Raw genomic sequence first — 24,772 nt, forward strand, 5'->3', positions numbered from 1 at the left:
TTTACTGGCAATAGATGTGGACAAGGCTCCTTTTCGACAAATAAGTGCTCTCTACTGGAGTAACTCACATTTACCAGAAGTTCATGCTGATGTTTACCAGGCACTTCGCGCACTTCACCAACAGGAAGTTTTGAACGAGCCCATATCTAGGCGGGCTTGGAAAAGAACACATAGTCCGCAGATGGAAGCATTATTTTAAAGGGTGGAGATCTCGAGTGACTAAGAGAGTACTAACTTGATTGCAATGCGGGGTTTCTCTTCCGACCTGCGCATATAAGAGGCCCATCATACCCGACAGTTCTCCCAAGAAAGCACTTACTAACAACAACCTACTGTTCCATATAACGCCGACGAAAATGTCCCCGCATTCCTCTCTCCCAGCAGGTTCCAAGCTCTGGGTAAGAATCAGACTTCTCTGGAGAAATCTACACCCGCAGCAGCTGATTAATCTACGAAGCTCCTCGACCTAGGCACCCTCGACATCGACGCCTCATATGTTCTCTCTGGCGCCAACGTCCCGAGAAGCAACCAGCCGCCCCAGACCCATGAAACCCGCCAATGCCTCATGATAGCCGCCCTCCTCTACCATCCCGACGTGGGCCTCATCCTCTTTGACACGGGCTCCTGCGAGGATATCATCACCTCCTGGGACAAAGAATTCATAGAATGTGCGCCCCGTACATGGGTGAAGGACATCCACTCCCTTCCGGCTGCAGTCAAGGCCACCGGGGCCGGGGAGATCACGGATATCAAGGCAGTGGTGATGAGCCATTTGCATTTAGACCACGCGGGTGGACTGGAGCATTTCTTCGGAACAGGTGAGTTTGTTTATCGGTCTGCCTCATTATAGACTAGATGGGGTCGAGATATACATCCCAAACCACAGCGAAGAAGTGCACAGGGTTAAGTTAACGTTACCCATAGATGTGGAAATCTGGTGTCATGAACAAGAGCTCAAGAACGCCTTCTGGGCCTCTGCCACAGGCTATGATGGCGGTTTGTTTCGGCCAGACTACTTGCGGGCTGACCTGCTGAACTGGAAGACGGTATCCGAGCAGGTTGTGGAGCTCTGGGCAGGGGTCACCCTACATATGTGCCCTGGGCATACTGAGGGGTTTCTGGTGGTTGAGCTCACGTTTCAGGTGTCTGGGACTGTGGTGCTAACGGGGGACATGTTCCACGTGAAAGAGAATTATGAAGAGGGACGACCGCAGGGCTTCCTGATGAGGGACTATAATACGTGGCATCGGAGTCGGGATTACGTGAGAAGGTTGGTGCAGCGAACAAATGCGAAGGTTTGTCTTGGCCATGAGAAGGCTTATTTTGATGCCTTTGTGAAGAGTCCTGGGTTTGTGGCTTAGATAGGGTTGCATTATGTCTGCTGTTAGTGATGGGGGCTTGATGGATATAGTTAAGTTTGCAATCGAAGTGGTATTTGTGCAATCTCGTCTCGGTCTTGTGCCTTGACCGGTGTCCGATGGCCAAGCCAGTGCAGTGGAGCACAGGAGAAGATGAGTCTTGAGGATGAGAGGGGTCTTCCATTTAAGCTCGACCAAATCTAACTTGATGCGATCTAGATTCAAGTAACCCTCAAACTAGGGTTCCTAGTCGCCGATTACTAAGCGGAGACGGTCCTGCTGGGCGAGTTCACCTGACATCATTGACTCGCGCACATAATTCGCGGTCTCCAGGTTGAGCTGCTGCTTTGGTATTTGTAGTGTTTGAAGACTATGCAGAGATGGTTGCGCAGAGACCAAGGCGAAGGGCATGCGACAGCTGTTTTAAGAAAAAGGTACGTCCAGGTGCAGCCGGCTGGTTGTAGATGCTCCTTACCAACTGCATCATCTAGATTCGATGTGATGCTGCGTTCCCACAATGCGATTGGTGTCAGCACCACAACCTGGCCTGTACCTACAATAGACTCCGAGGGTCAGCATACGTTGGGTATGAAATTGCCGTCCGGCATCAAGTACCTCAGCTAATCCCGTGTTCGTAGCCCAGTGGCTTCCCCAGAACCCGGGCCTAATGCCGATTATGGTGGGTAACACCTCTACGATGCATCATTTGGAACAACTAAGTGACTGAATTAGATCGACCCGGACTATCCGGTTTGCCATCAATATCCGAGATAGGCCCCCCGAGACACGCCAACTCATTCCTGAACAACATCACCTATTTCACAGGATACCACATCTTCTCCGAGGAAGGCCAGAGATGGATTGAGTCCCAGGTAGGGGAAAGCATCGAATTTGACAAGCTATTTGCTCTCGAACTTCAATGGCTCAAGCCGCTCCGATTCTTTACCGACTCTACGACACAGCCCTCGCCACTTCCACCCCTTCCTCCGAGGCCCACCCTGGAACGGCACATCCAAGTGTTTAGCGCCTCCTTCGAGTGTCTAGTATTTCCTGTAGTCAGCAGGTCTCTATTTGGGAAGACCCTAGATCTTGCCTACAGTCCTACCCCATCTCTAGGCTCTGCCAGCGCAAAATCTTGCGTATATTCTTTCCTCGCCCTTGTGTCTCTGTTTGGCTTTGACGATGCCAGCCACGATGGTATGGATAGTCGATCCTGTGCATTAGCAGCACATAGCTTTATGAGCTCGGTGATGGAGGAAACGACGATTGATGGACTCCAATCCCTAATCATGCTAGTGTGTAAAACCTGATCCCTGGCTATGTTTCACAACTGATTACTCGCCAGGTTCAACTTCAATATTTCTTAGGTGACCTGCGCTCTGCAGCTGTAACCTTGTCAATAGCTACTCGTCTTCTTTATGCGCTGGATGCTCATACATTACCCACCAAGGCGGCCCCCTCTAGTGTCCTTATTTATGACAAAAGCGACATCAGATCCCATCTGCGGGATCTATTCTGGCTCTGCTATTCATTCGACAAGGATATATGCATCAGAACGGGCCAACCACCCTGTATGAACGACACACACTGCGACTTGAGTCTACCCGCGGACTATGTGCGCCTGCATAACATCAACCTTCAGGAGGATATGATTGCGGTCAATGACAATACCATCCCTCTGTATCCCTGGGATCTTCGCCTATCTATGCTCAAGTCCCGAATTTACCAGGACTTGTATTCTGCAGCCTCACTACATCAGAGTGCATCCCAACTGCTGTCGAGTATCCGGGCCTTGGATGAAACCCTAGAGCAGTGGAGGATATCGCTTCCCTCGGAATTCCGGCCGACGTTGTACTTTTCCGATGATACACATATCAGCGCCAATGTGAATACCCAGGCCGTAATGCTCAGATTAGCATACTATTACTGCGTCACCTCGATTCATCAAGCAAGCAACCGTTATCGCAGCTCAGCCTTTGAACCTGCAGGCGCGTGGCTGAGTGGTATAACCTCTAGCATTAATCTCTCCATCACCGCCAGTCGGTCAACGCTGTCTTACCTCAAGCGAGTGTTGCCTGTTGTACACGGGGAATGTTTTTGGTACGTATCCTAGGATATACATCACGCCGAAGGAAGACTGACTAGATCTAATCCCGTTTCTTATCTAGGATCATTCTCTTCTACGCCGTCACTGCAGTATTAACCCTCTTTTGCGATACCATCTCCGATCCCCATGGTCCTGATGTACATCGCAACGTCGAGCTCTTACAAGATGTTCCTGGGTTAATTCAGTGCGTTCCAGTCCGACACCTAGCCCTTGGCGAACTCCATCATCTGCAGTATCTCGACGGGTTTACTACGGAGCTTGCTGCCATATGCGTGCGCGCCATATCAAGGCGGAAGGATAGAACTTATACCCATAGTTAAAGGTCGACCGTTGCAGCATACTACTTTAGTCATGCCCTGTCTGCTCCATATAGTACAATTTGCAAAGAATACACATATAATACATACACTCGAAGTCCGTTAGATCCTCCCAACCTACCCAACTGACCTACATTCATCCACCATCTAAACCACACAATGGCTCACGCCCCCTTCAACCAACAACTTACAATACTGAAAATGCAACCACACAATCGGCGGCGGGAAAAGATCCCCGGTTATTCGCTCCGCACCATTGTAGAAAATATTCTTCAATCGGAATTCCACCACGCCCTTATCCACGTCGACATTGGTGGAGACTTCAGATATATTTTCCATCTCGCGGCGAATTTCTGGGTTTGTTGAAGGAGACTCTGCCCCCCACATGATGATGGATGTGGGGTTTTTCGCAACCACCTTGAAGTGATTGGTTATTATTGTTCCTGTGGTCATCTCTTCAGCATGATTCCATAATCCAAGAGGGCTTATGAGTCAAACCACCTACCTTCATCATACCTACTACTCAGCAATTGCTTCTTATCCCACAGCATCGACCCCGCATTCCCCTCGTCTTTCGCAACCATACCCAGTATAGTTCGCTGGATCGAGTATCCTGCATAGCATCAACCGTTAACACAACCCATCACATCACCCATTCGTACATACATCTCCCCAGCACTATAACACATTAAGGAAGAATGGGGATAAACTTACCATACCCACCCCACACCCCCGCACAAAACCTCTCCGTCAACCGACTCCCCCCTCGCAGCGCATCCTCCACCAACTCCTTCGGTATCCGCGACAGGGGCACTTTCCGCACACACGAATCGTTCAGCGAGGGATGATTCCCCGGGTTATATCTCTTGAAGTGCTCGCTTTGGAATAACGAGTCGTTGTCGGGCCCGAATGGCTCGAAGTAACAGTTGCCGGTCCAGAGGTGCCAGCCGCTGGCACTGGCTAGGGTTGCGGCGGTGGAGAATTTGCACAGGGTTAGGAGTTTTGATGGTGTTGATTTCATGGTGGAGTGTAGCAATTGTGCTGATGGAGGTGAGGAAAGATGGGAATGAGCAGTGGGAGGTAGGTAGGATTGAGATTCGGTGTTTTTTGGTAGTAGGTTGATTTATCAGACGTGGAGGATTTTGATCAATCTATATGTATTGACTTAGGTCAAGGAGCATATAGTTGAACTTCTGGTTCCCGATTACTCAGCGGGTTCGGGGTGTTGAGTTTTCAGCCTGTGGAGAATCACTATCCATCGATGAAGCATGGGTTGACTTCAAGTTAGTTACTATTGCTATTTTTTAGTCACTGTTGGTAATCAGTGGACTATGTCGGATTGACTTCCGTATGGACATGCATGTGGGGGTGTACTGTCGGCGTCGGCGTTCTAGAAGCCTCTAGGGCTGAGCCACGTGGACAGATGGGAACAAACTAATTAGAGTTTATATGTTCGGGGTCAATTTACTTACAGTCGATAGATAGAGCCCTCTCTGCGTAGTCCGCTGTTAGTGTATTCTAACATGATTGAAACTATAAATAGCAATAACATAAAAATTGTCTATCTACCCAATGCCCCCAGCACCGAAGTCTATCTCGCTCTAATTTGAGAAGGCAGCCCTAGTCTCTCCCCCGACACCTTCATGACTTCAGTTCCAGATAGGAGATAAACCACAACAAGCTCAATCACCCCTTTGTCGACTTCTCCCAGGATACCCGAGTACACGCCAAGTGCTGTGTAACTATGCTCCTGTGAATCCGATATATATTCAGTCATCTTCCTAGAAGGATTGGAGTGATTCGGGCTTGCCGAATATGATGTGGTGGGAGGCCAAAGGCGCAGAAGCAGCTGGAACGGGCGTATGAGTTGTCGAAACTGCTTTACTATGAGCACCTGGATACGGGTAGGGATATGTATAACGTGCTGGGGAAGATGCAGGGTGGGTGGTTTCGTTTCGCGATTTGGGGAAGGATGTACGGGAGGCTGGCAGGGGTGTAGATGAGATTGTAGAACGGGGTGGACGTCGGTGTAGGTAGCAGCAGGTTGCGTAAGTTGAATAGGAGGGGGGTCAAGGAAGAAATAGATTCTGTTCGTAGAAGAATGGCTTCCCTGGTTAGTTATGGTACTTGCTTGATTTCCAGATTCTTTAGTTTCATTATGAAATTGGTGCATCATTCAATCATCCAAAGACCGTCATAACCGCTTACAGACACCTCATCCCAGCATGCCAAGTTGACCACCTGCACCAGCTTCCCATTTCATTTCCGTGAAGCCTCCTGTTCTAGGAGGCCTGACCGGTACGTTCATCACTTCATTGGCTCTCAACTTTTTGACATACGATCCTTGTAGCCGTAGCGGCGCAGTAAGAAATAGTTTGAAAGTGCATACTTCCAAGCGTTTCCTGGCCCTTTGCTGGTGGCGCGTTAGCTTGATGAGCCACCGGAGTAACTTGTTGGCCTGCTCGGATGTCTTCTGGTCGGCCAGATAAAATGACAAGCCGTCAATTATGCAGAAGACAAACGTCGTTACTGGCAGACGATCTAGGACGCATTCAATCCGTTGACACACTGCTTCCAGGTCACTCCCCTCGAAATCACCCATCTTAATAAGGGGAATGAGGTCGATATGCTTGAAAGAAGACAGAAGCTGTGACAGAATCTCGTTCGCAATGGTCGTTGGAGAATTTATGTCTTTGCTGGTATCCACATGCTCGCCGCAGAAGAAATGAACCGCAGCTATCTGATCCTTACTAGCGGGACTGTTGGCCCGCATCATGTCGAGCGCGTATACCAGCTTGGCCGCGGTGAAACTCCATGGAGATTGGAATTGGATTTTGGGTGAGTTGCCGTTCACGACCAAGATAGTGGAGGTTGGCGTACGGATCCAGGCTGCCAATTCAGGGGAACGGATCACATACACGCAACGATCTTGATCTTCAAGACATAGCCTTCCCGCAAGTTGGTGATTAGCGACAACATCAGTTCGGGCTTGATGTTCCTCATAAATGAGTCTCGATCGGACGATGTCGCGAAGATCGCGTTCAGAATATACTGAAGCTGACCTTGTCAGTCATTTCTGGTGCATTATTCAGTAAAACAAAGCTTTTGAACCGACCTTCTTGGGCCGCGCCGTGAGTTCTGTGGCCAGATACAAAGGATATCATTGCGTTTGAAGAAGGCGCATAAAAACTTTGAGCTTTAGGCGTACCATAATTAGCATATAAAAAGAAAATATGGTGAACTCCAACATACAAGATACATATGCTTCATCCGCTAATCGTGGGCTAGACTTAAGGAGGTCCGCGACAGTGTTCAACAATGGGGTCGCCTTTTCAAGTAACTCATTATTTCTGTCAATCTTTGCATTGGCCATCTTGCTATAATGGTCTTGGAGCGCTTGCGTTCTCTTTTTCTCGTTGTAGATCAGAACCATAAAGTCTTTCAGCGTTTCACGGATACCTATAGTTGTTTTGTCGATGTCCTGCGATAAATCCTTGATCTGACTAGCCATCTCCATGTTGCATACGTTAGCCTCCTCATTGAATTTATCTCTGCATCTCTGCACATTCTCGATGCTTCGGGTCAAGGTTAGCTCAAAGCTTGATTGTCGGAGCAATGCCCCCAGTGCCTTGCCAAGGGTGTGCTTCTGGGCGTAGACCAGCATATGGCCCAGAGCTGTCAGAACGGCAACGTATAGAGCATCGCTGCAAGCCCGCAGAGGTGTGGAAGTCTTATGAATGGCCAAAACTCTCTGAGCACTACCCAGCAATAGGGGAATATTACAGAGGCCACCGATGATGGCATCGCGCACCTCCTTGGCTCGTGCTATGGCCTATTTTCGTCAGCGAGTGGTAGACACCGTATACACAAGGTCTACACAATACATGCAGGATAAACTTTAGCCCTCCACAGACAACACTCATGTAGTTTGATTCGGCTGGCACAAGACCTAACCATCCCTCGACGGCTGCCTCGTGGTCCCCCAAATTCCGAAATGCGTTTCGAACCCGATTCCACATGTCCTTTTCTGTTTCACGGTTTTTGTACTTGACTGCGATAAGATCGACACTTTGCCAAAGGTCCTCCATGCTGTGCACTTCATCCACGTTGATGCCTGTTTTATACTTGGTTTTGGCGTTGTTCTCGTAGTCTCGCATTGCCTGTAGGAACCTCTGTTCTTCTTCGTTTACCGAGAGCGGCGGAAGATTTTGCTTTGGCCTGCCATAGTGCTTCTCGTCAGTCGCTACTTAGGCAATTCACGCACTTCATCACCTAAAGGGTCTTAAAGCATGTACCTATTCCTTGCAGGGTCTGTTGGAACCCACATATGGGTTTCGGTGTTATACCGAGTAACAGGGTCCAGTATGGAGCCATCTTCTTCATGCTGGGCGTATCTGTCGACAATGTGCATCATGGATTGTTGCGTCTGTTCGGAGGTCCTAAGCAGCGGCCTGATGGACTTGTCTTTGCTTGAATGCATTGCTAGAAGCTATGCTTATTCCAAGTGAATCAAGAGGTAATGTAAGACTGCCTCGGAAGCAGATAGGATCCTGCTACGTGAAGCAAAAGCCGCTGAAAATTTGGATTTCTTCAAGAGGTGACAGTCAGCGGCCAGCGATACTACCGGAAATCAGAGCGTTTGGGGGGGGGGGGCGCGCATGAGACAGTCAGTCGGCCTCTGATCATCCAAGATGTTTGCTTTTTTATTCGCGATTGACTGGCTCCGTACCTATTGTGAGTGGTTCGCACAGCACAAACTGGCAACCCCTAAAATCTCTTCTCGCAGAATGTCGACAGATTGCTTCCGCTCACTAGTCCCCACCTTCTTCTTTTCATGAGGCATTTTCGCAGTTCTCACTGACCGTCGACGTGTACTGCACAACTACTGCAGAGTATGCGCCCGAGTGCCCACACCAGGTACGCGTTCTAGCAGGGATTAACGGGGATAGTGTAGCTGATGTTCCGATACTATTGGACCGCCATTATCAGTATCGTGCCCTCTCCTCATCGTGGGATTTCGGGCACCATCTATTGCGAGGCATCTTCCCTTATTTAGAAACCCCGATGGTTAAAGCCCGGCACGATACCTCAATCCCGAGACTTTCCTGGCCAGTAGATTCCGAGATGCCGCCCACCATCCACACAAGAATAGATAGAAAGAAAGAATAGGCAATCGGACAGGCCACTTAGGAATATTCCCACGTCCTCATTCGCGGGAAGGTGCAATGAGAACTCATACTAGTGCTGATATTGCCACTCCCTCCTTCCCATATCCAACAAATCTCATATAAAATACGCCTAAGAACGCCTAGAGCAGTCAAACGAAGCGATCTTTAGTCTCCTGTTCAATTACCATTTTACGAAAATCAGATACTTGACAGACCTTATAATCAATAGCACAGTGGGAATTACTCCATGAGTCATTCCAAATCAAGGATGGACTGCACAGTTGTTGAAGCTGTTACCCCGGTGCCTATCTCGCCTGTTCATACTACTATCACCGTACAAGAGGCTCCAAACGAGGTCCCACCATCTGCCATTGGGGAAGAACTTCCCTCGGCCTCGGAAGCTGGAGAAGACGATACAAATGTCGTTGACGGTGACACGGACGGAGATTCCGATTCCAGCGATGACGAGGACTCCTTCAAAAATACCCTCAAGAGGTACAAGGAAGCAAAAAAGTACTTTGTCAGGAAGAATGGGATCATTTACGTACCAAACGCTCAATGGGATGATTACCGATTACATTGCGTTGGCTGCCACCTCTATGTTGCCTCCGACGTGCCACATGCTGCCGGAGGGCCACCAAAATCAGCCCCCGAAAGTATACCAGACGAACAGCCACATGAACGGTCAACGCAAATTGGACACGATGAGGAGCCGACAGAGATGGTGTTTCTTCCGCATCGAGTCAGAATTACCAACAGTTTACTGACACAGGCAATGGAGAAGGCTGTCGGTGTGTACCCTATAAACCCTGACCATGTGGCTCCTTTTCGATGCCTCGTTTCACATCATGGCGTGTTTCGCAAGTTACTGCAACAGCAAGAACAAGAGTTCTCCAAGCTCGCGACGCTATATCCAGATGATCCAGCCGTGAGACGCACGCACTCATGGCTCCCGGTGGACCTTGCATATCATGTCAAATACGGATTACGCCCATTACAGCCTCCCGATGGTGATATGGCAAAAGGCGTAGAACCCAAAGCCAGGGACGATGTTCTGCATGCCAGGGTCTTGTTGGATGGATTGAGAGCGCTAATTCACTTTCTGGATTATGACCTAGGGAGTCTAACGAGAGCACGCCAGCAGATTGCTCAGGGGTCGCTGGAGCGCATTCCCTTTCCTTATCTCTGGCATCTGTACCACCCAGGCCAGGTGATCGTCACTAAGAGGCCCAAGTATCAGGCCTATCGCGTGCTACAGGTGTGCGGTGGGAGGAGACCAGCAGGACACAGAAATGCTGGAGCAGCACCTGTAACGAAGCCTACCAACCTTGTCATCGACTGCTTTTACCTTGACTTTGACGGTAAAGAGATTCGGGCGCTCCCAAAGACCATATCGATCAGACCATATGACGGCCAGCTACCCATCACGGCATTGGATGCGTATCCACTGGAATATGCGAGTGAAGGTCTCTCTGGAGATCTTATTCGACGCGGCAGGAAGTTCATTGATTTGGTGAAAGTCTCACATAAAAGGTATAAAGGATTGAATCTCCGTGAAAGCGATTTCGACAAATACGAAGAGGTTCGTCTCGCATACCCCTTCTGAAAAGGCTTATTCTGGGTGACACTCGAAAAGATTGACAGTGATGTAATTGTTGATTTTGAGCTCGCCTTTCGAAGTAAAGAGGTTGGGACCGGTCTTCCAGAGTACGGTGGTGGTGTGATCCTGGAGCCGACGGAAGAAGACCCTGATGAAACTCATGACGAGGAAGTATTCTATGATAGCAAGGATATGCTGGAGAAGTTCCGGTCCGATTTTATCCACAATACCTCACTCCTTGAGGATCAAGGTACTGAAACCCAACTATCGCACGAACGCTTGATACTCCTCCCGCCCAGAATCTATGGATACGTCCTTCTTAGTCGAGCCTGGTGTACGTCAACTGTTCTACAATATCCCCCCGGTGGCTGCGAACTCTTCTAACACTGCGACAGATCCACTAGACATTGATCTGATTTCGGATATTAGAATTATCGACGGAGATCAACCTGATCCATTTGATGACATTGTTCTGCCTGACAAGCATCGTGATATCGTGCGAGCATTAGTCAAGACCCACGCTCGCTCACGAGGCACATTAGGGAGCACGGAACCTGCTAACGCACTTGTAAAGCGTGAATTTGACATTGTCAAGGGGAAAGGAAGGGGTCTAATCATTCTCCTTCACGGGGCCCCTGGAGTTGGCAAAACGTCCACCGCAGAATGCGTCGCTGCCCACACCGGTCGCCCCCTATTTCCCATTACTTGTGGTGATCTCGGTGGGGATAGTGCCCAGGAGGTGGAAGCCAACCTGGAACGGTTCTTCGACATGGCCAGGAGATGGGGGTGTGTTTTGCTGCTCGACGAGGCAGATGTCTTTCTCAGTGAGCGTATTAAAGGAGATATCAGGCAAAACAGCCTCGTATCTGGTAGGTCTTCTGAACAGCTTTCCCACCGTTTCATAAACTTCATGGCCTCTAACTATTTTCTGGACGACAGTATTTCTACGAGTTTTGGAATATTACTCGGGGATCCTGATCCTGACAACTAATCGGGTAGGCGACTTCGACGAAGCCGCCATATCACGCATCCATTGCGCCTTATATTACCCACCCTTCAACCGCGAGCGAACTCTTGAAGTCTGGCGAAAAGGAATCAACCGCTTGAAACTGCAGAATAAGAATTCCCCGTTACCCGTCAAATGCGATAGGAAAGAAATCATGAATCTTGCCCGACGGCTGTGGAAAGACGGCTGCCGCTGGAACGGCCGACAGATCAAGAACGCCTTACAGACCGCTGTTGCACTGGCAGAATGGGACAAGATCAAAGAGAATCCAGATAGCGAGGCGTGTCCGCAGCTGAAAGTCGAACATCTCCAAGCTGTGGCCGATGCCAACGCCCATTTTGAGTTATATCTGACCCAGGTGAGGTCCTCGGATCGCACACGGGCATCGCATAATGCCATTCGCCGGGACGACCTCACTGAGAAACTCCCCGATGCCTCCTCCCGACGGAAACAGACTACATCCAAACCCCGTAAGAAGGGAATGCAGAAGGCATGGCCGACCTTTGATAGCGATGACGATGAGTCCGAAGAGGAAACGGAAACAGATGACAGTGAAACGACCAGTCAGGGAGATAGTGAAAGTGGTTCTGAGTCAGGCACGAAGGTCCAACAGTCCAGAAAGGGGAAATCAGATCAGAAAAAGAAGGGTAAGGATGGAAAAAAGGATAAAGGAAAGGGAAGTGATAACCAAAAGAAAGAAGGTAAATCGAAAACCAAGTCATCGTCGAAAAAGTCCAAGAAAGAGCCGCCGCCATCAGAGTCTTCCTCGTCTTCTGAAACAGGCAGTGGCAGTGAGGCGTGATTCCAAGACCTGGAATGCTTTGTATCGCTTCATTAGTATCTGAGATTACAAGCATGGCCAATATATACTGGCTATCATGCCCTTACCAGGTATACCATTAAAACTGGGAAATGGACGTGTACTCATTTGACACAATTCGTCCGGCTCTGAGGCTACCAAATAGGTACACTGAAGTACTTAACGACAAGTTCCATAAGATCAAGGTGTAAAGAGAAGAACACTTCGAACATAGTATGGTCTTGTACCCAAAGCAATTGAGACTCAGAACTTACACATAGCCACCCGAGGTATAGCATTGGCACTCTGTGGTATGTCTTCTGTTGTATATGTCTCTTCTAGTCTCTTTCGAATGTCCAAGACCAAGAATCCAAGGCATCCGAAAGCCGTATATATACAAACACGTATATTTAGTGCCTCCTCAGGAACTCTGGGATTTCGCGCTCACCTGGAGGATTCTTGATAAACGCGGTGACTTCATCACGGAAATTGGTTTCCCATTCCTCACCGTGCGAGGGCATCCAACCCAGTTTGCGGCCCAGTATAGCCTTAGTTCGAGCACTATAATTGTGAATAAAGAGGTAAGTTCTCATCCACTTGAGTTATACCGTTACTGAGGGGGAAACCAGCTCAACTCACTTAGAAGCATAACCCAGCTCAGCCGTCGAGATACCCCCAAACACCACCCTCTCTCCCGCTTCTTGCAGAGTAATCTCCTTAACACCAGAAGAGCGCAACACCCCCAACTCATAAGCAGCGGCAGCCAGACGAGTCGAGAACTCTCGATGCGAATGCTCACCCGTTTCACAGAAATAGATACCCTTCTTCCCAGATGGAATATCCAACCCCGCGCAGATCTTGTCAAGTAACACGACAAACAAACCAGCCAGGTCTTCGACATGTACATGGCTCCATACGGTATTTCCTTTCTCTATAACACTAACGACACCGGAGCTAAGTGCATCCGCAATCAAGGACGGAAGCTGCATCGAGTAGCGATTAAACGGGCCAGTACCTTGGCCGAAGATCGTCGGCGCCATGATAATATATGTGTTTACGCCGACGGCCTCGCCGGTCTCGATGACGGCGATGTCGGTGGTGCGCGCGGGATGCGTCTCCCGGGATTCGCGGTACTTTTCGAACGAGTAGATGTCTTCTTCGTCGGTGAAGAGATGCGTGTCGGTGTAGTTGTCTGTGTAGGGTCGGTCGCTGAGGTTGATGGTTCCGGAGATTTGGATGTAGTGTATTGAATGACTGGTTTGGATCTTGCTCTTTCGTGTGCCTTGCCCGGTGATGAGGGCTTGCGCGGAGGGGGTGTGCCAGCCTGCGCCGGCGTGGATTATGACTGTAGGAGTGAGTATAGGGTGATCTGATGTTAAGAGGGTAACTGAGACATACTGTCATAGTCTTCGGCAATCTTCTCAAGACGCTCTATCTCGTTGAAGCTGGTGATTATGATAGGGCTGGCGCCTAGTTTCTGCACGGCGCTGGCTTGTGATTCACTTCGCACGAGACAGTTGATCTTGAGTTGCTTTGTCCATTGGCTTTGGTCTTTGAGGAGTGCGGATAGGATGGTTCCTCCACTGCAGCATGTTAGGGTATGGTCTATATGACTGATAATCGAGCTTACATACATGTATCCGGAGACTCCGGTGATAAGTAGTGACCGGGTTGTCATAGCGATGTATGAAGGTGAGAGGTTACGAGTGCCATTAATTAAGATGTGTTTTTGGGCGAGAGCCTGGTATTTAAGGTCTAGATGTCCTTCGAGGTATCATGCAATTCAGCAAAATCATTTGTTGATCTAGTGTTTGCGACATCGAAGACGTGTCTCCTGGTGGACGCTCTATAGATTAACTCACACGGGATTCGGGGCCTACAGCTCGGCGTTCGGAACGGAAGTCTGAACATAGTTGAGTGACTGCCGCAAAGGCTATAGAGTACCATATAGCTATGGGTTGCAAATGGTCCATACGGTTTGTGGACGGCGTTGTAACGCCGATGGCCCTGACTCTTAGTGGAAGGATTCGGACTCCGGGTTTTGGCCACTTCCGTGCACTGGTGGCTGACATGTTAATTTGTATGTTATTGGTAAGACGTGCTATCTTCTTCAGTGTCGCTTACAAATCCCCTAACAGCCGTGGATGGTGGTTATTATTGTAACGTTTCTGGTCACTGTTAGCCAGTTAGCCAGTTAATTAGCCATGGAAACTCGGATAGTATATTGTAGTTGATGCTTGATCTGAGCATGATTGATATGTTGGGCTTCGCGGTCTGCTGCTTTCTTCAGTTTTCTCGGTTGAAGCCTACATATGTTCTTATCGTTTCGTTGTTACTATCTATAGCTTAAGATTAGTAAGGTTATAAACGGCTCCAGTGACATATCAGCAAGACTGTTTGATAAAATCAGATGTTATCATATGAAAGGGGTTACATTGATTGTGTCCTATACTAACTATCCCCTAATTGTTCATCCGGTTGTATAACACACATGGAGTGATCCAACAACTGCAACATTTGTCCATTACTACAGAAGTACACACCTAGCTAATAGACATGGTCAATCCAAGCAGCCCTCCCCTACTGCTTACGCGCGGCCAAGAACTTGGACACGAAGCGTTCAGACAGAGAGTAAAGGGACCCAGCACTAGCGATGTCAAGGGTAGACATTTCCACAGCCAGAGTATCACGCAGCCAATTCCGGAATTCCATCGCGGTCAGCGAGTCCAATCCGTAGGCCCCCAAAGGCTTCGCCGGCTCCATGGGCTCCGCCAAATGCAAGAACTTGGTCAACTGGACGTTGAAGAGATTGACAGCGTGACCGACCACAGCAGCTGGGTCACTCGCTGAGGTAGCCACGTCGATGAAATTAGCCAATTCACCACTGCATTTACCTGAGTCGTCTGCGCGATCCTCGCCGTCGCCGTGCGCGATGAGAGGGAGGAAGCGGTTGTCTTTGGCATAGTGCGACTCGGGCTTGATCCGTTCGCGCATTCCAACCACGAGCTGGGTGATTCCGGTGCGCTTCTGGCTGGGGTCCATCTGTTGGAGAAGGGAGTCTCGAAGGATGGAGTCCAGATGTTTCTCGCGGATCAATGCGATATCGTTCAGGGGAAGATGGCGTTGCCAGTTACCCTGGTTCTCGGCGATGTATCCGATGTCCTCGACGGCACTGAGGTTGATACTGTGCGCGGGTAGACCCAGGCTTTGGCGGTACTCGGCGAAGGCGTCGAGGAATATATTGCCGGCAACATAGTTGGCCTGTCCAGCGTGTCCCATGACACTGAGGATGGAGGACAACATGCTGAAGAAGTCCAGGGATAGCTTGCGCTCAGCGGCGGCATTGTGAATGTTCCACGTTCCGTGCAGCTTGCCTGACAACGTGCTCTGGAACTCTTCCAGGGTCATTGTTTCCAATGGTTTATCCTATTGATTGATTAGTTCGGTGTCAGGAATGGAAAAGAGGAAAGGAACCTTACGTTCAGCACCATGACACCTTGAACGACACCGGCGATGGGGAGCCGCGCTGTGGCGAAGACACGACCAACATCGGCCGCCGACAGGACGTTGCCGCGGATGTCTTCGATCGTACAGCCCAAGCGACGACAAGCCTCGATGATGGTCTGCGACTTGTCATCGCCCAGGCCGGAGCGCGACATGACCACCAAGTTACGGGCCCCCCAACGAGCCAGAGAGATGGCAAAGCGACCACAGACGCCACGCAGGCCTCCGATAATGAGGTAGGAGACGTTGTTTCGGATGGCCGGTTGCTGAACGGCTGCCTGCACGGGCACGGCATAGTCCTGGCCTTCACCATTGCTTAGGACCAGCTTGCCCAGATGACGGGCAGACCGCATCTGCACAAAGACATCCTTGACCTTTTCATATGTGCTCACCGTCCGCTCTTCCACTGGGGGGACATGGCCGGCCTCGATGAGCTGGAAGACTTCTCGTAGGACCCTAGATTAACCGTCAGAATATATAACACTGTTTTATCGACCGGGTATAAGGAAAAGCATATAATACCTGCTAATTCTCTCAGGTTGAGCCAACACCAGGGTCAGATCCAGGGCTCGGAAGGAACAGCCACGGTCGAAAGGCTCAAGGGACAAATAACCCCTAGACCGGATGTCGGCCTTGCCAAGTTCGACGAGCACACCATCCTGGGCGCAGATACGCCAGGAATGTTCCAGCATCTCTCCCATCATGGTGTTGATCACCACATCGACTCCTTTGCCATTTGTGGCGTTCATAATGCCTGGGGCAAACGAGGAGTCTCGAGAGGAGAAGATGTGGCTCTTCGGAATGCCGTGGGCCTCATGCAGATAGTTTCTCTTTTCGTCTGATCCAGCAGTCGCGTATATCTACAAAAGCAACAGGCCAAGTCAGTCACCGGACAGTGGTGTGCATTCGTTGCGGGAGAATGATGCTCATGGTTTTGTCTTACCTCGGCACCAATATACTTCGCCAACTTAATACAGGCATATCCTACACCACCTGTGGCGGAATGGATCAAGATTGACTTGGGAGAGTTAGTAGGTCTCGAAAAGAGAGAGGGCCAGCAGCCAACGGAAGAAATTTACCTGGGATTTCTTGAGACCAGCCAGATGGAGGAGGGACAAGACCGCCGTGCAGTAGGCGACGGGGATTGAAGCCGCTGCCTGTGTGGATTATTAGTGACCTCCAGCTCGAAGATGGGCACAGGCTGGGCACATACCTCCATGGACATACTATCGGGGATGCGGATGACGTTGGATGGGGACGCATGGATACGATTGGCAAGGCAGCCCTGCGCAATCACCGCGACTCGATCTCCACATCGCAGGCCAGAGACATTGCGGCCAACTCGGCGAACAATGCCTGCACCTTCACTGCCGAGCATGTGCTCGTCTTCGTCGACCAGTTCCATGGAAATGGCGATATCCTGAAAATGGAGGTTTCCATTAGTACTGCCACCTTTGTTGGGGACACGGATGTAATTGAATGCTTACCTTGAAGTTCAGACCAGAGGCATACAACTCCACTTCGACCTTATCATCTGATAGCTCTGACTGCTCAGAGGGGAGCTGGACGTAACGTAGGGATTCAACAGAACCCACGGTCCCAGTCTGCAGACGGATAATGGAGTTCGACTCGTGCATCTTCAGGTCGGTCAGTGGCTGCGAACGGCCCAGTGGCTCATGGAAACCCTCAATTGCGGATTGCTTCTCAATCCGACTAACATGGAGCAGTCCACCGCGCTCGGCGAAGTCACAATCGGCGGCCTTGCCACGCTCCAGATGCTCCACGCGGAAGAGTATCTCCGCAATAGACGCACATCCGGCGGCAGATTCGATGTCCCCTTCGATGTCAAGGTTGATAATGGCTTGGGACGGGTCCTCCAGCCGAGCAGTACGGAGCAGACCATGGCTGACCACGTTGGTCGGGTTGCTGACCTCGATTAGTGCGCCTCGGGTCACCCAGACCATGCGGCAGTGCTTCTCCACAAGCGTCTTGAAACCGTTCCAGATCTTGTCTGTTGCCTCGGCGAACAGTGATGATTGGACTTCATCGACCACCAAGACTAGGGCGTCCGTGGGGATCTTGGTAAACGGATAGAAGTGCTCCTCGAAGTCGTAGTTGTACTGTTCAAGGGCCTTGGCCAAGGACTCAAATGGAAGGGCGTCCCCTCGGAACCGCGCAATGGCAACTGTGCGCTTCTCTGCCGAAATGGGGGTCAAATTGGGGCCTCTCCATAGGGTGCCCGAGCCAGCTGCATCCTCAGCAGTCAGGACAGAGGTGTAGCTGGCGGCTTGGAGTATCTGGTCTATGGCCTCTGAGGGCTTTGTGGGAGTATTTCCATTGGTCAGAGCATGGGCAGTCTGTTTCTGTACTGGTAGAACGGTTCCAGTGGTGGGCGAGAGCAGTGTCAGGGCCTCGGGGACCAGGACCTGCAATGTCTGGAGCTGGGTGTCTGTTTCGTAGTGGACAATGAGCAGGTCGATTTCGCCTGAGATCGTTCCCAGCTTAGGGCTGGCCGGGTGAATATATCCGACATGCACGCCTCGGTCCGCCAGTTCCTCACGGGCCTCATTGGCCGCATCAGCGTCAGCCAGCAAGTAGCGATAGTCTCGGAACTTGCGGTTCTGCTTGCTTTCAGCACCTCCAAGCCAGAGGCTGGTCGATGCCTGGGTGAGATTGACTTCGACCACGTTCAAGAAGGGGGTCTTGTGGACGATGAGGTCAATCACAGCCTGCACCTCCCGTATGGGCATATCCATGGTGGCCTTGGGGCTTTGGGCTGGGGCCTGCAAGAGTGACACATCGGGACGCCACACCGGGGCTACAGGAGACGTATCGACCCGGTCACCCCCTGAGCTACTCAGCGGCTGAACGACCATGCCTTCGACTGACGCTAGTAGCACACCAGTCTGGGTATCATACAGATTGGCATGACTTTTCAGACTATGGGGATCCGTAGGACGGCCATGACCCTTGTAATTGGCAGTGGCCAAACAAGTAGCGGTCGTCGAGGATCCGGCCATGGGATAGATGGTGAAGGAGTCGAATTCCACGGGGACCGCAGGACCCGGAATCGCCGTGCGATCTCCTTGCCAGACCACGGTCAGCATGCACTGCAAGATGGTGTCCATGGGGGCAGGATGCAGGGGATAAGACGACTGGCCCTTTTCCTGCGCCTCGTCCCGGATGAGCAGCTCTGACACAGTTCGCCGAACCCCAGGCAGGGACTTCACTCCCTGAATGCGTTGGAACGCCGGCCCGTAGTTCTGGCCTGCATTCGTCAGGCTAGAGTACCATAGAGCCCCTTGGGTCTGGGCGCCCTTCAGCGTTAGGTCCGGAGGTGACACAACCGCTACTCTTATTAGCATCTTCATCGTTGCACTCCCCAACAGGAAACGAACTGGGGGGAAAGGGAAAGGGGGGGGAGGGAGAACAGCCATACCTGGCGCAGCCTGATCCAGGCGAATCAAGCCGGAGCAGTTTACGTCCGCAACATCGTCCTTCAATGAGGAGATCTTGAACCGGGACCAGGGGCTACCGGAAGAACCGTGAGACTCCAGACTGAGCTGGATCTCGGCGGGGATATTCTCATCCAACACCATTGCCTTGATCAAACGGAGGTCCCGGATCTGGTACTGCAGCTCATTTCGGTCCAGCGGCTGGATTGCCTCAGTGGCCACTTTGGCCTGGTACAAGGCCTCCATGGCCATCGAGATATACCCAGCTGCTGGGAACACCACATCGTCGCCAATCCGGTGATCCTTCAACCAGGGATGGTCACGGAGGTGCAGGATCTTGGACCATGACGGCGACTGCCACGCCGTTCCAAGGATCTTGCTCCCCAACAAGTCGTGGTGCTTGAAGCGGCGGAACCGCCAGTCGCGACTGGGCCGCGTCTCATACCAGTACTTGGTGGTGTGGTTCCAGGCGTAGTTGGGCAAATCCACCAGCACCGCCGGCTTGGTGGTCTCGTCATCGCGCGTCCGGTTGAGTGAGTCCAGTTGGACGGACACGCCTGAATTGTACAGGTCACCCACCGTCCGGAAGAGTGGCAGCAGGCCCTCTTTGCGACTAAGCAGACCGGCGTACTTGACGCTTGTGCCCGTCTGAGTCACACTCTCGGTGATCTGCTTGACCGGTCCTGCTAGCGTGGCGCTGGGACCTATCTCGATCACGATATTGCTACCCCGGTGGGCATTGACCATCTCCTGGACGGCGCCGGAGAAGAGCACGGGGGATACCATGTTCTGCTTCCAGTAACGCGCGTCGGGGATGTCCTGCATGCGTGATCCCGTCACGGAGGAGAACATCGTGGTAGTATCAGTCCCAGTTTCTCCGCTCGCGATATTTGACTGCAGGAAGGAGTAGTAGGAATCGCCAATCTCCGTCATGAAGCGCGAGTGATAGGCAAGGTCCACCTGCAGCAGGCGCGCAAAGTGACCATCGGCGGTTAGGGGCTCCTTGACAGCCTCCAGTCCGTCGACACGCCCGGACAGTGTGACGCTCTTAGGGCTGTTGATGCAGGCAATCTGGACCAGATCCTGGTGCTTCTCGATGTATGGCTGCACTTCTTCGGGGCCCAGTCCTACTGCCATCATCCCGACCGACTCCATCGGGTGCACCTTGGCAGCGTAGCCCCGGTAGAAGGCAATCTTGATGGCGTCGGCTTTGGAGATGTAGCCGGCCGCGTAGGCTGCCGCAATTTCTCCCGAGGAATGGCCTACAACTCCTTGGGGATTGATTCCACTGCTGCGGAAGAGCTCGACCAGGGCTAGCTGAAGAGCGGTCACCAATGGCTGTGATAGCTCCGGTTGACGGATATGGCTACCATCTCGTGACTCGGTGAGTTCGTCTGTTTGTTACGGTCAGTGGTGACTCGATGTATTCACACATGATGGCGACATAGGGAATTATAAAGAGGAGAGACTGCGAGACATACCCCAGAGCTTCCAAGAGGGTGCCTCCGGAAGGGTTTGTAGAACCGCATCCAGTTCCTTAATAGTGTCAGCGGCAATGGGGAATGCCTGAAGGACTTCCTTGCCCATCTGTGGCCACTGGCTTCCTTGTCCAGTGAAGACAAAGCAGACACGGGGCACCTGCACATCGACCTTGCCATGCACAAAGTCACTCTCGTTGATCTGCAGCCGATCAGTGATGGCAAAGGCCCGGTGCATGTGGTGGCTGCGTCGCTCCGACAGCGTATAGGCGACATCCCGTAGCTCGGCCTTGACATTGATCTTGGAAAAGTGTCGAGCCAGCTCCTTGCAGTTGTTCTTCAAGGAGTGTTCATCGCTGGCGGACTGCACAAGCAGGAAGGGTCGCTTGTGACCAACCTCTTCCTCATCATCACTGTCGTCATCCAGCATGATCCCCCCCATCTTGGAGTTGTACGATGATTTATGGAAGGGGCCCGACGGATCCATCCACAGATCGGCCCCGTCGAGTACAATATGGCAGTTGGTGCCTCCGTAGCCAAATGAGTTGACACTGGCACGCCGCAGAGCATTCTGCGGCCAAGGGGTGGACCTGTTGCTGACATGTAAATTCAATTTATCCAAGTCAACTGTTCCCACGGTCAGTATAAAACGAACATCTTGGGCGTGGATGCTGGTCTTACTCAGTGGACTCGGCTTTAGGAATGTCGGGTTGCCCGGAATGAGGCCATTCTCGACGGTCAGAATGGCCTTGAGGAGACCATTGAGACCGGCCACTGCTTCACCGTGTCCGATGTTACTTTTAACCTGTCCCAAATGTTAGCATAATTCTGACGTGCTAGGGTGATTTCCAAAAGACCTACGGAGCTAATCATAAGGGGTTGATCTCGGTTTTTGGCGGGTTCAAAGGCCAGATTAATGCCTTCTACTTCGGTCAAATCGCCTCTCTGTAGTTCACGGTCCCATGTCAGCTGAAGATAAGGTTGAAGATGCATGGATTTTGACTCACCTTGGTGCCTGTGCCGTGAAACTCGACGTACGGCGTTAGACTGCGATCCTCAATGCCAGCCTTTGCATAAGCTGCCCGGATACATTCGGCTTGTGCCACTGCATCTGGAGTGGAAATGCCTGCCGTCTGGCCATCACTGTTGACAGCCCACCCCCGAATGACGCCACGAATGGGATCGCGGTCACGGATGGCATCGCTGAGGCGCTTGAGCACTACTGACCCCACTCCCTCTGCTTTGGCATATCCGTCGGCTTTGGCATCGAACGTGTGGCACTGTCCGGTGCCAGTGTAGATAGCACCCGTTGAACTAGCTGTACGGTCCAGAGTGATTAGCTCAGTCTATTGTGACGGGGGGATAGGAGATGGTGAATAGGGGATATTATCAGGCTCTGGCTCCACTTACGGTCTGTGGTATGTTCTGGACTATTTTAATGGTTAGCTGGAAGCATGAATGGTAGACGGTGATTGTAGAGGGGATTGAACATGCCTGAAGAAGAGATTGCATGCTGCAACAATGGCAGAATCCACGTCCCCAGCACTCAGATATCGACACGCCACGTCGACGCCTACCAAACTTCCCGAACAGCCAGTATCGATCGTCATACTATTTTGACGAAATAACAGGTTAGCATTGCACTTCGGCAGGGTTTCCCAATACAAGAAATCTGATATCTGCCTTACCTTGGCCCCTTGAGGTTCAGGACATGGCTGATCCGGTTACTCAAGATCGCACGCCCAATGCCAGTCAAGATGAAGTTTGGCCGGTTATCGGGATCCCGGGCCTGTATGTAGTCGTAATCTAGAAATCACACACGCAGCGTTAGTGACATGCCACAAAGTCAATTATTGGGGGGGTTTGTACCTGAGAGAAATGAACCAACGAAGCATCCCACCTGGGCCCCGTTCACAGCACTGAGCGGAATACCAGAATTCTCCAGGGACTCATAGACGACTTCCAGCAGCAAGCGCTGCTGCGGGTCCATGGCCGTTGCCTCACCAGGGGAGATATTGAAGAAGCCGGCATCGAAGTCGCGCAGGTCGACGTTCTCGAGGAACTTGCCACCAGGCGTTCTCATAGAATGAGGCTTGCGAGTCTCGTCGTAGTGAGTATCAATGGTGAACCGAGACTCGGGGACGTCACTGGAGGCAAGGCCGCCACGTTTGAGAAACTCCCAAAACTGGGAGGGCGAGAGGTTTTCTCCAGGCAGGCGACATGCCATGCCTACGATCGCGATTGGTTCAGCCATTGCTTTGTCGTGTGTCTGTTTCTTTGATGTCAAAGTTTATGTGAGTGAGAAGGGGGATTCAGAAGTCAATTCGGTTGGTGTGGATGGATTGGTCTGGAGGTGTACTGCTACCACTATATATACACTGGTGCTTCTTGAACGCAGCTTCTCTTATCCCTTCGCGTCAGTCAAAAAGTTCCAAGGCAACTGATGTTCGCTGTTTCATCCTCATCCCTCTCAACTCCGTTACGATATTCCGTTGTAATTCGACCGAAGCGATGGTTGTTTGAATACTACGATTTCACAGGTTGAGAGCTGAAGCCGATACCTCACTGTCTAGGTGGTGTGGAGTCTGACCTGCTCTAGCTTGTTGATATTAACCAGATCGGATAGGATCATCCTGGAAGTGTGATTTTCAATGCATGTAGAGAGTGTACAGGGATACATCATGGTACAAGATAGGTCATTGTCCTCACGATGACGATTGGTTTGTAGTAGATAGCACTGAGTGGCATTGTTTCTGCTCGCCGCCTATCAGCATAGATGTCATCGATTTAGATTAGTTTTACTGAACTTATGCATGTGTAACCTAATGCATCCGCCTGAATGCATGTAGCAGCTGAAGAGATATTACATTTGCCTGGCACTAAGGCTATTCAACTCCGTAGAATCCCGGATAAATGGACCGCATAGATTCAGAAGCCTCATACAGACAGACTTCGCAGCCCGATTTGTCATTGCGTAACGTAAGGCTAGATGCCTGCGGGATATAGATCCCTGTTTCATTTGCTGCATAGTTGCTCTCTATAATTCTCATACAGAAATCGATTTTAGTATATTTACGAAACATATGTGAGGAACTATCGAGAAACTTGTCCTTTCTCTATCATAGTAGGTATACTCTATCGTGAGTCCAATATCGATTCCAAATGAATCAACTTCTCAAAACTTTCTTCGTTGATATCTTCAGATAGAGTAGGCACCCGTAATAGACTCTGAGCCTGCAGTCCCAGGCTTACAGGGGTTCCCAGGTAGTGATCTACCATTACGCCACCGCGGGCCTGGCCGCCATCGTCCATGTTGCCGTGTCACCCAAGGGCTTGTTTGCGCATTCAGGCAGACCAGAAACCTGTTTTTCCTCGTATCTCAGAAACCGGACTGGCGGACATGTCGCTGGGCAGCTTATCCTGCTCTCAAGCTTTCACCATTAGGGCTGGTTAGGAATAGGCGGACATCTTTTCCGGCCGAACCCAAAGGTACGGACTCTTCGGCGGTACTCTCGCCCTCTTCTCCCCCTACAGCGAGTGATCTGGTCAGAGGCCGGAGATCGGATAGTATTAGATCAGATGGGATGGTAAGTAGCGCTGTGGGTCACTCGATAGTGTTTGATTGCCCGATTTGTTTTATAATAATTACTTTTTACCGTCAGATATTTCCCCCGAGATAGTGACATAATGATCGACTATTGAACGGCTGCAACATCAGATCGGGATTCTGATCTGCAGACTTTTCAATAGTTCCAAATGCAAGTAAGCAGAAGAGGCACCCTCGAGTGAAACCTGCCAAATGACAACACAAGGCGTTTCTGAGCCACCACCCGGCTTCCTATCCATGTAATTCCTCGAGAATAATATGCCTTTGGAACAGTATACCAAGGCTTGGATCTCTTGAGAAACGCTGCAAATCAGGAGCTATAATTATCCAGATCATGTCTACATATATCTATAGTAGAAATCAGTAATAAGTT

General features: G+C 50.9%; 7 protein-coding genes across 7 annotated transcripts; 3 read left to right on the forward strand and 4 right to left on the reverse strand.

The window, feature by feature from the left end:
- The first annotated feature begins 57 nt into the window (after positions 1–57).
- ASPBRDRAFT_39108 (N-acyl homoserine lactonase family protein) lies at positions 58–1,571 on the forward strand. The gene is made up of 3 exons (XM_067624076.1): positions 58–398; positions 458–818; positions 925–1,571. The coding sequence occupies exons 1-3, from the start codon at positions 357–359 to the stop codon at positions 1,359–1,361; spliced, it is 840 nt and encodes a 279-aa protein (XP_067483860.1). The 5' UTR covers positions 58–356; the 3' UTR covers positions 1,362–1,571.
- Positions 1,572–1,658: 87 nt separating this feature from the next.
- Positions 1,659–3,855, forward strand: ASPBRDRAFT_170781 (Zn(II)2Cys6 transcription factor). Its single transcript, XM_067619693.1, has 6 exons — positions 1,659–1,792; positions 1,850–1,944; positions 1,997–2,037; positions 2,091–2,653; positions 2,704–3,458; positions 3,527–3,855. The coding sequence occupies exons 1-6, from the start codon at positions 1,739–1,741 to the stop codon at positions 3,783–3,785; spliced, it is 1,767 nt and encodes a 588-aa protein (XP_067483861.1). The 5' UTR covers positions 1,659–1,738; the 3' UTR covers positions 3,786–3,855.
- Positions 3,856–3,864: 9 nt separating this feature from the next.
- ASPBRDRAFT_72526 (uncharacterized protein) lies at positions 3,865–4,803 on the reverse strand (the record flags this gene model as incomplete). Its single annotated transcript, XM_067629169.1, has 3 exons — positions 3,865–4,225; positions 4,288–4,395; positions 4,497–4,803. 3 exons carry the CDS (start codon positions 4,801–4,803, stop codon positions 3,930–3,932), a joined length of 711 nt encoding a protein of 236 aa, XP_067483862.1. The 3' UTR covers positions 3,865–3,929.
- Positions 4,804–5,997: 1,194 nt separating this feature from the next.
- ASPBRDRAFT_192736 (uncharacterized protein) lies at positions 5,998–8,193 on the reverse strand (the record flags this gene model as incomplete). Its single annotated transcript, XM_067620515.1, has 5 exons — positions 5,998–6,839; positions 6,898–6,978; positions 7,035–7,614; positions 7,667–8,000; positions 8,078–8,193. The coding sequence occupies 5 exons, from the start codon at positions 8,191–8,193 to the stop codon at positions 5,998–6,000; spliced, it is 1,953 nt and encodes a 650-aa protein (XP_067483863.1).
- Positions 8,194–9,218: 1,025 nt separating this feature from the next.
- On the forward strand, positions 9,219–12,358 carry ASPBRDRAFT_192737 (ATP-binding protein; the record flags this gene model as incomplete). Its single annotated transcript, XM_067620516.1, has 4 exons — positions 9,219–10,532; positions 10,587–10,884; positions 10,946–11,419; positions 11,490–12,358. 4 exons carry the CDS (start codon positions 9,219–9,221, stop codon positions 12,356–12,358), a joined length of 2,955 nt encoding a protein of 984 aa, XP_067483864.1.
- Positions 12,324–14,143, reverse strand: ASPBRDRAFT_145701 (NAD-dependent epimerase/dehydratase family protein). Its single transcript, XM_067619244.1, has 4 exons — positions 13,990–14,143; positions 13,754–13,938; positions 12,995–13,700; positions 12,324–12,916 (listed from the first exon to the last, which is right to left on the reverse strand). Exons 1-4 carry the CDS (start codon positions 14,031–14,033, stop codon positions 12,766–12,768), a joined length of 1,086 nt encoding a protein of 361 aa, XP_067483865.1. The 5' UTR covers positions 14,034–14,143; the 3' UTR covers positions 12,324–12,765.
- Positions 14,144–14,781: 638 nt separating this feature from the next.
- fma-PKS (polyketide synthase fmaB) lies at positions 14,782–23,121 on the reverse strand. The gene is made up of 16 exons (XM_067619245.1): positions 22,662–23,121; positions 22,481–22,598; positions 22,287–22,403; positions 22,203–22,222; positions 21,800–22,110; positions 21,654–21,737; positions 21,474–21,597; positions 20,796–21,419; positions 19,299–20,708; positions 17,347–19,208; positions 17,073–17,279; positions 16,939–17,016; positions 16,803–16,877; positions 16,382–16,719; positions 15,835–16,315; positions 14,782–15,781 (listed from the first exon to the last, which is right to left on the reverse strand). Exons 1-16 carry the CDS (start codon positions 23,044–23,046, stop codon positions 14,936–14,938), a joined length of 7,080 nt encoding a protein of 2,359 aa, XP_067483866.1. The 5' UTR covers positions 23,047–23,121; the 3' UTR covers positions 14,782–14,935.
- Positions 23,122–24,772: the final 1,651 nt, after the last annotated feature.

This window comes from Aspergillus brasiliensis (genome assembly GCF_001889945.1).
Source record: "Aspergillus brasiliensis CBS 101740 unplaced genomic scaffold ASPBRscaffold_2, whole genome shotgun sequence".
NCBI lineage: Eukaryota > Fungi > Ascomycota > Eurotiomycetes > Eurotiales > Aspergillaceae > Aspergillus > Aspergillus brasiliensis.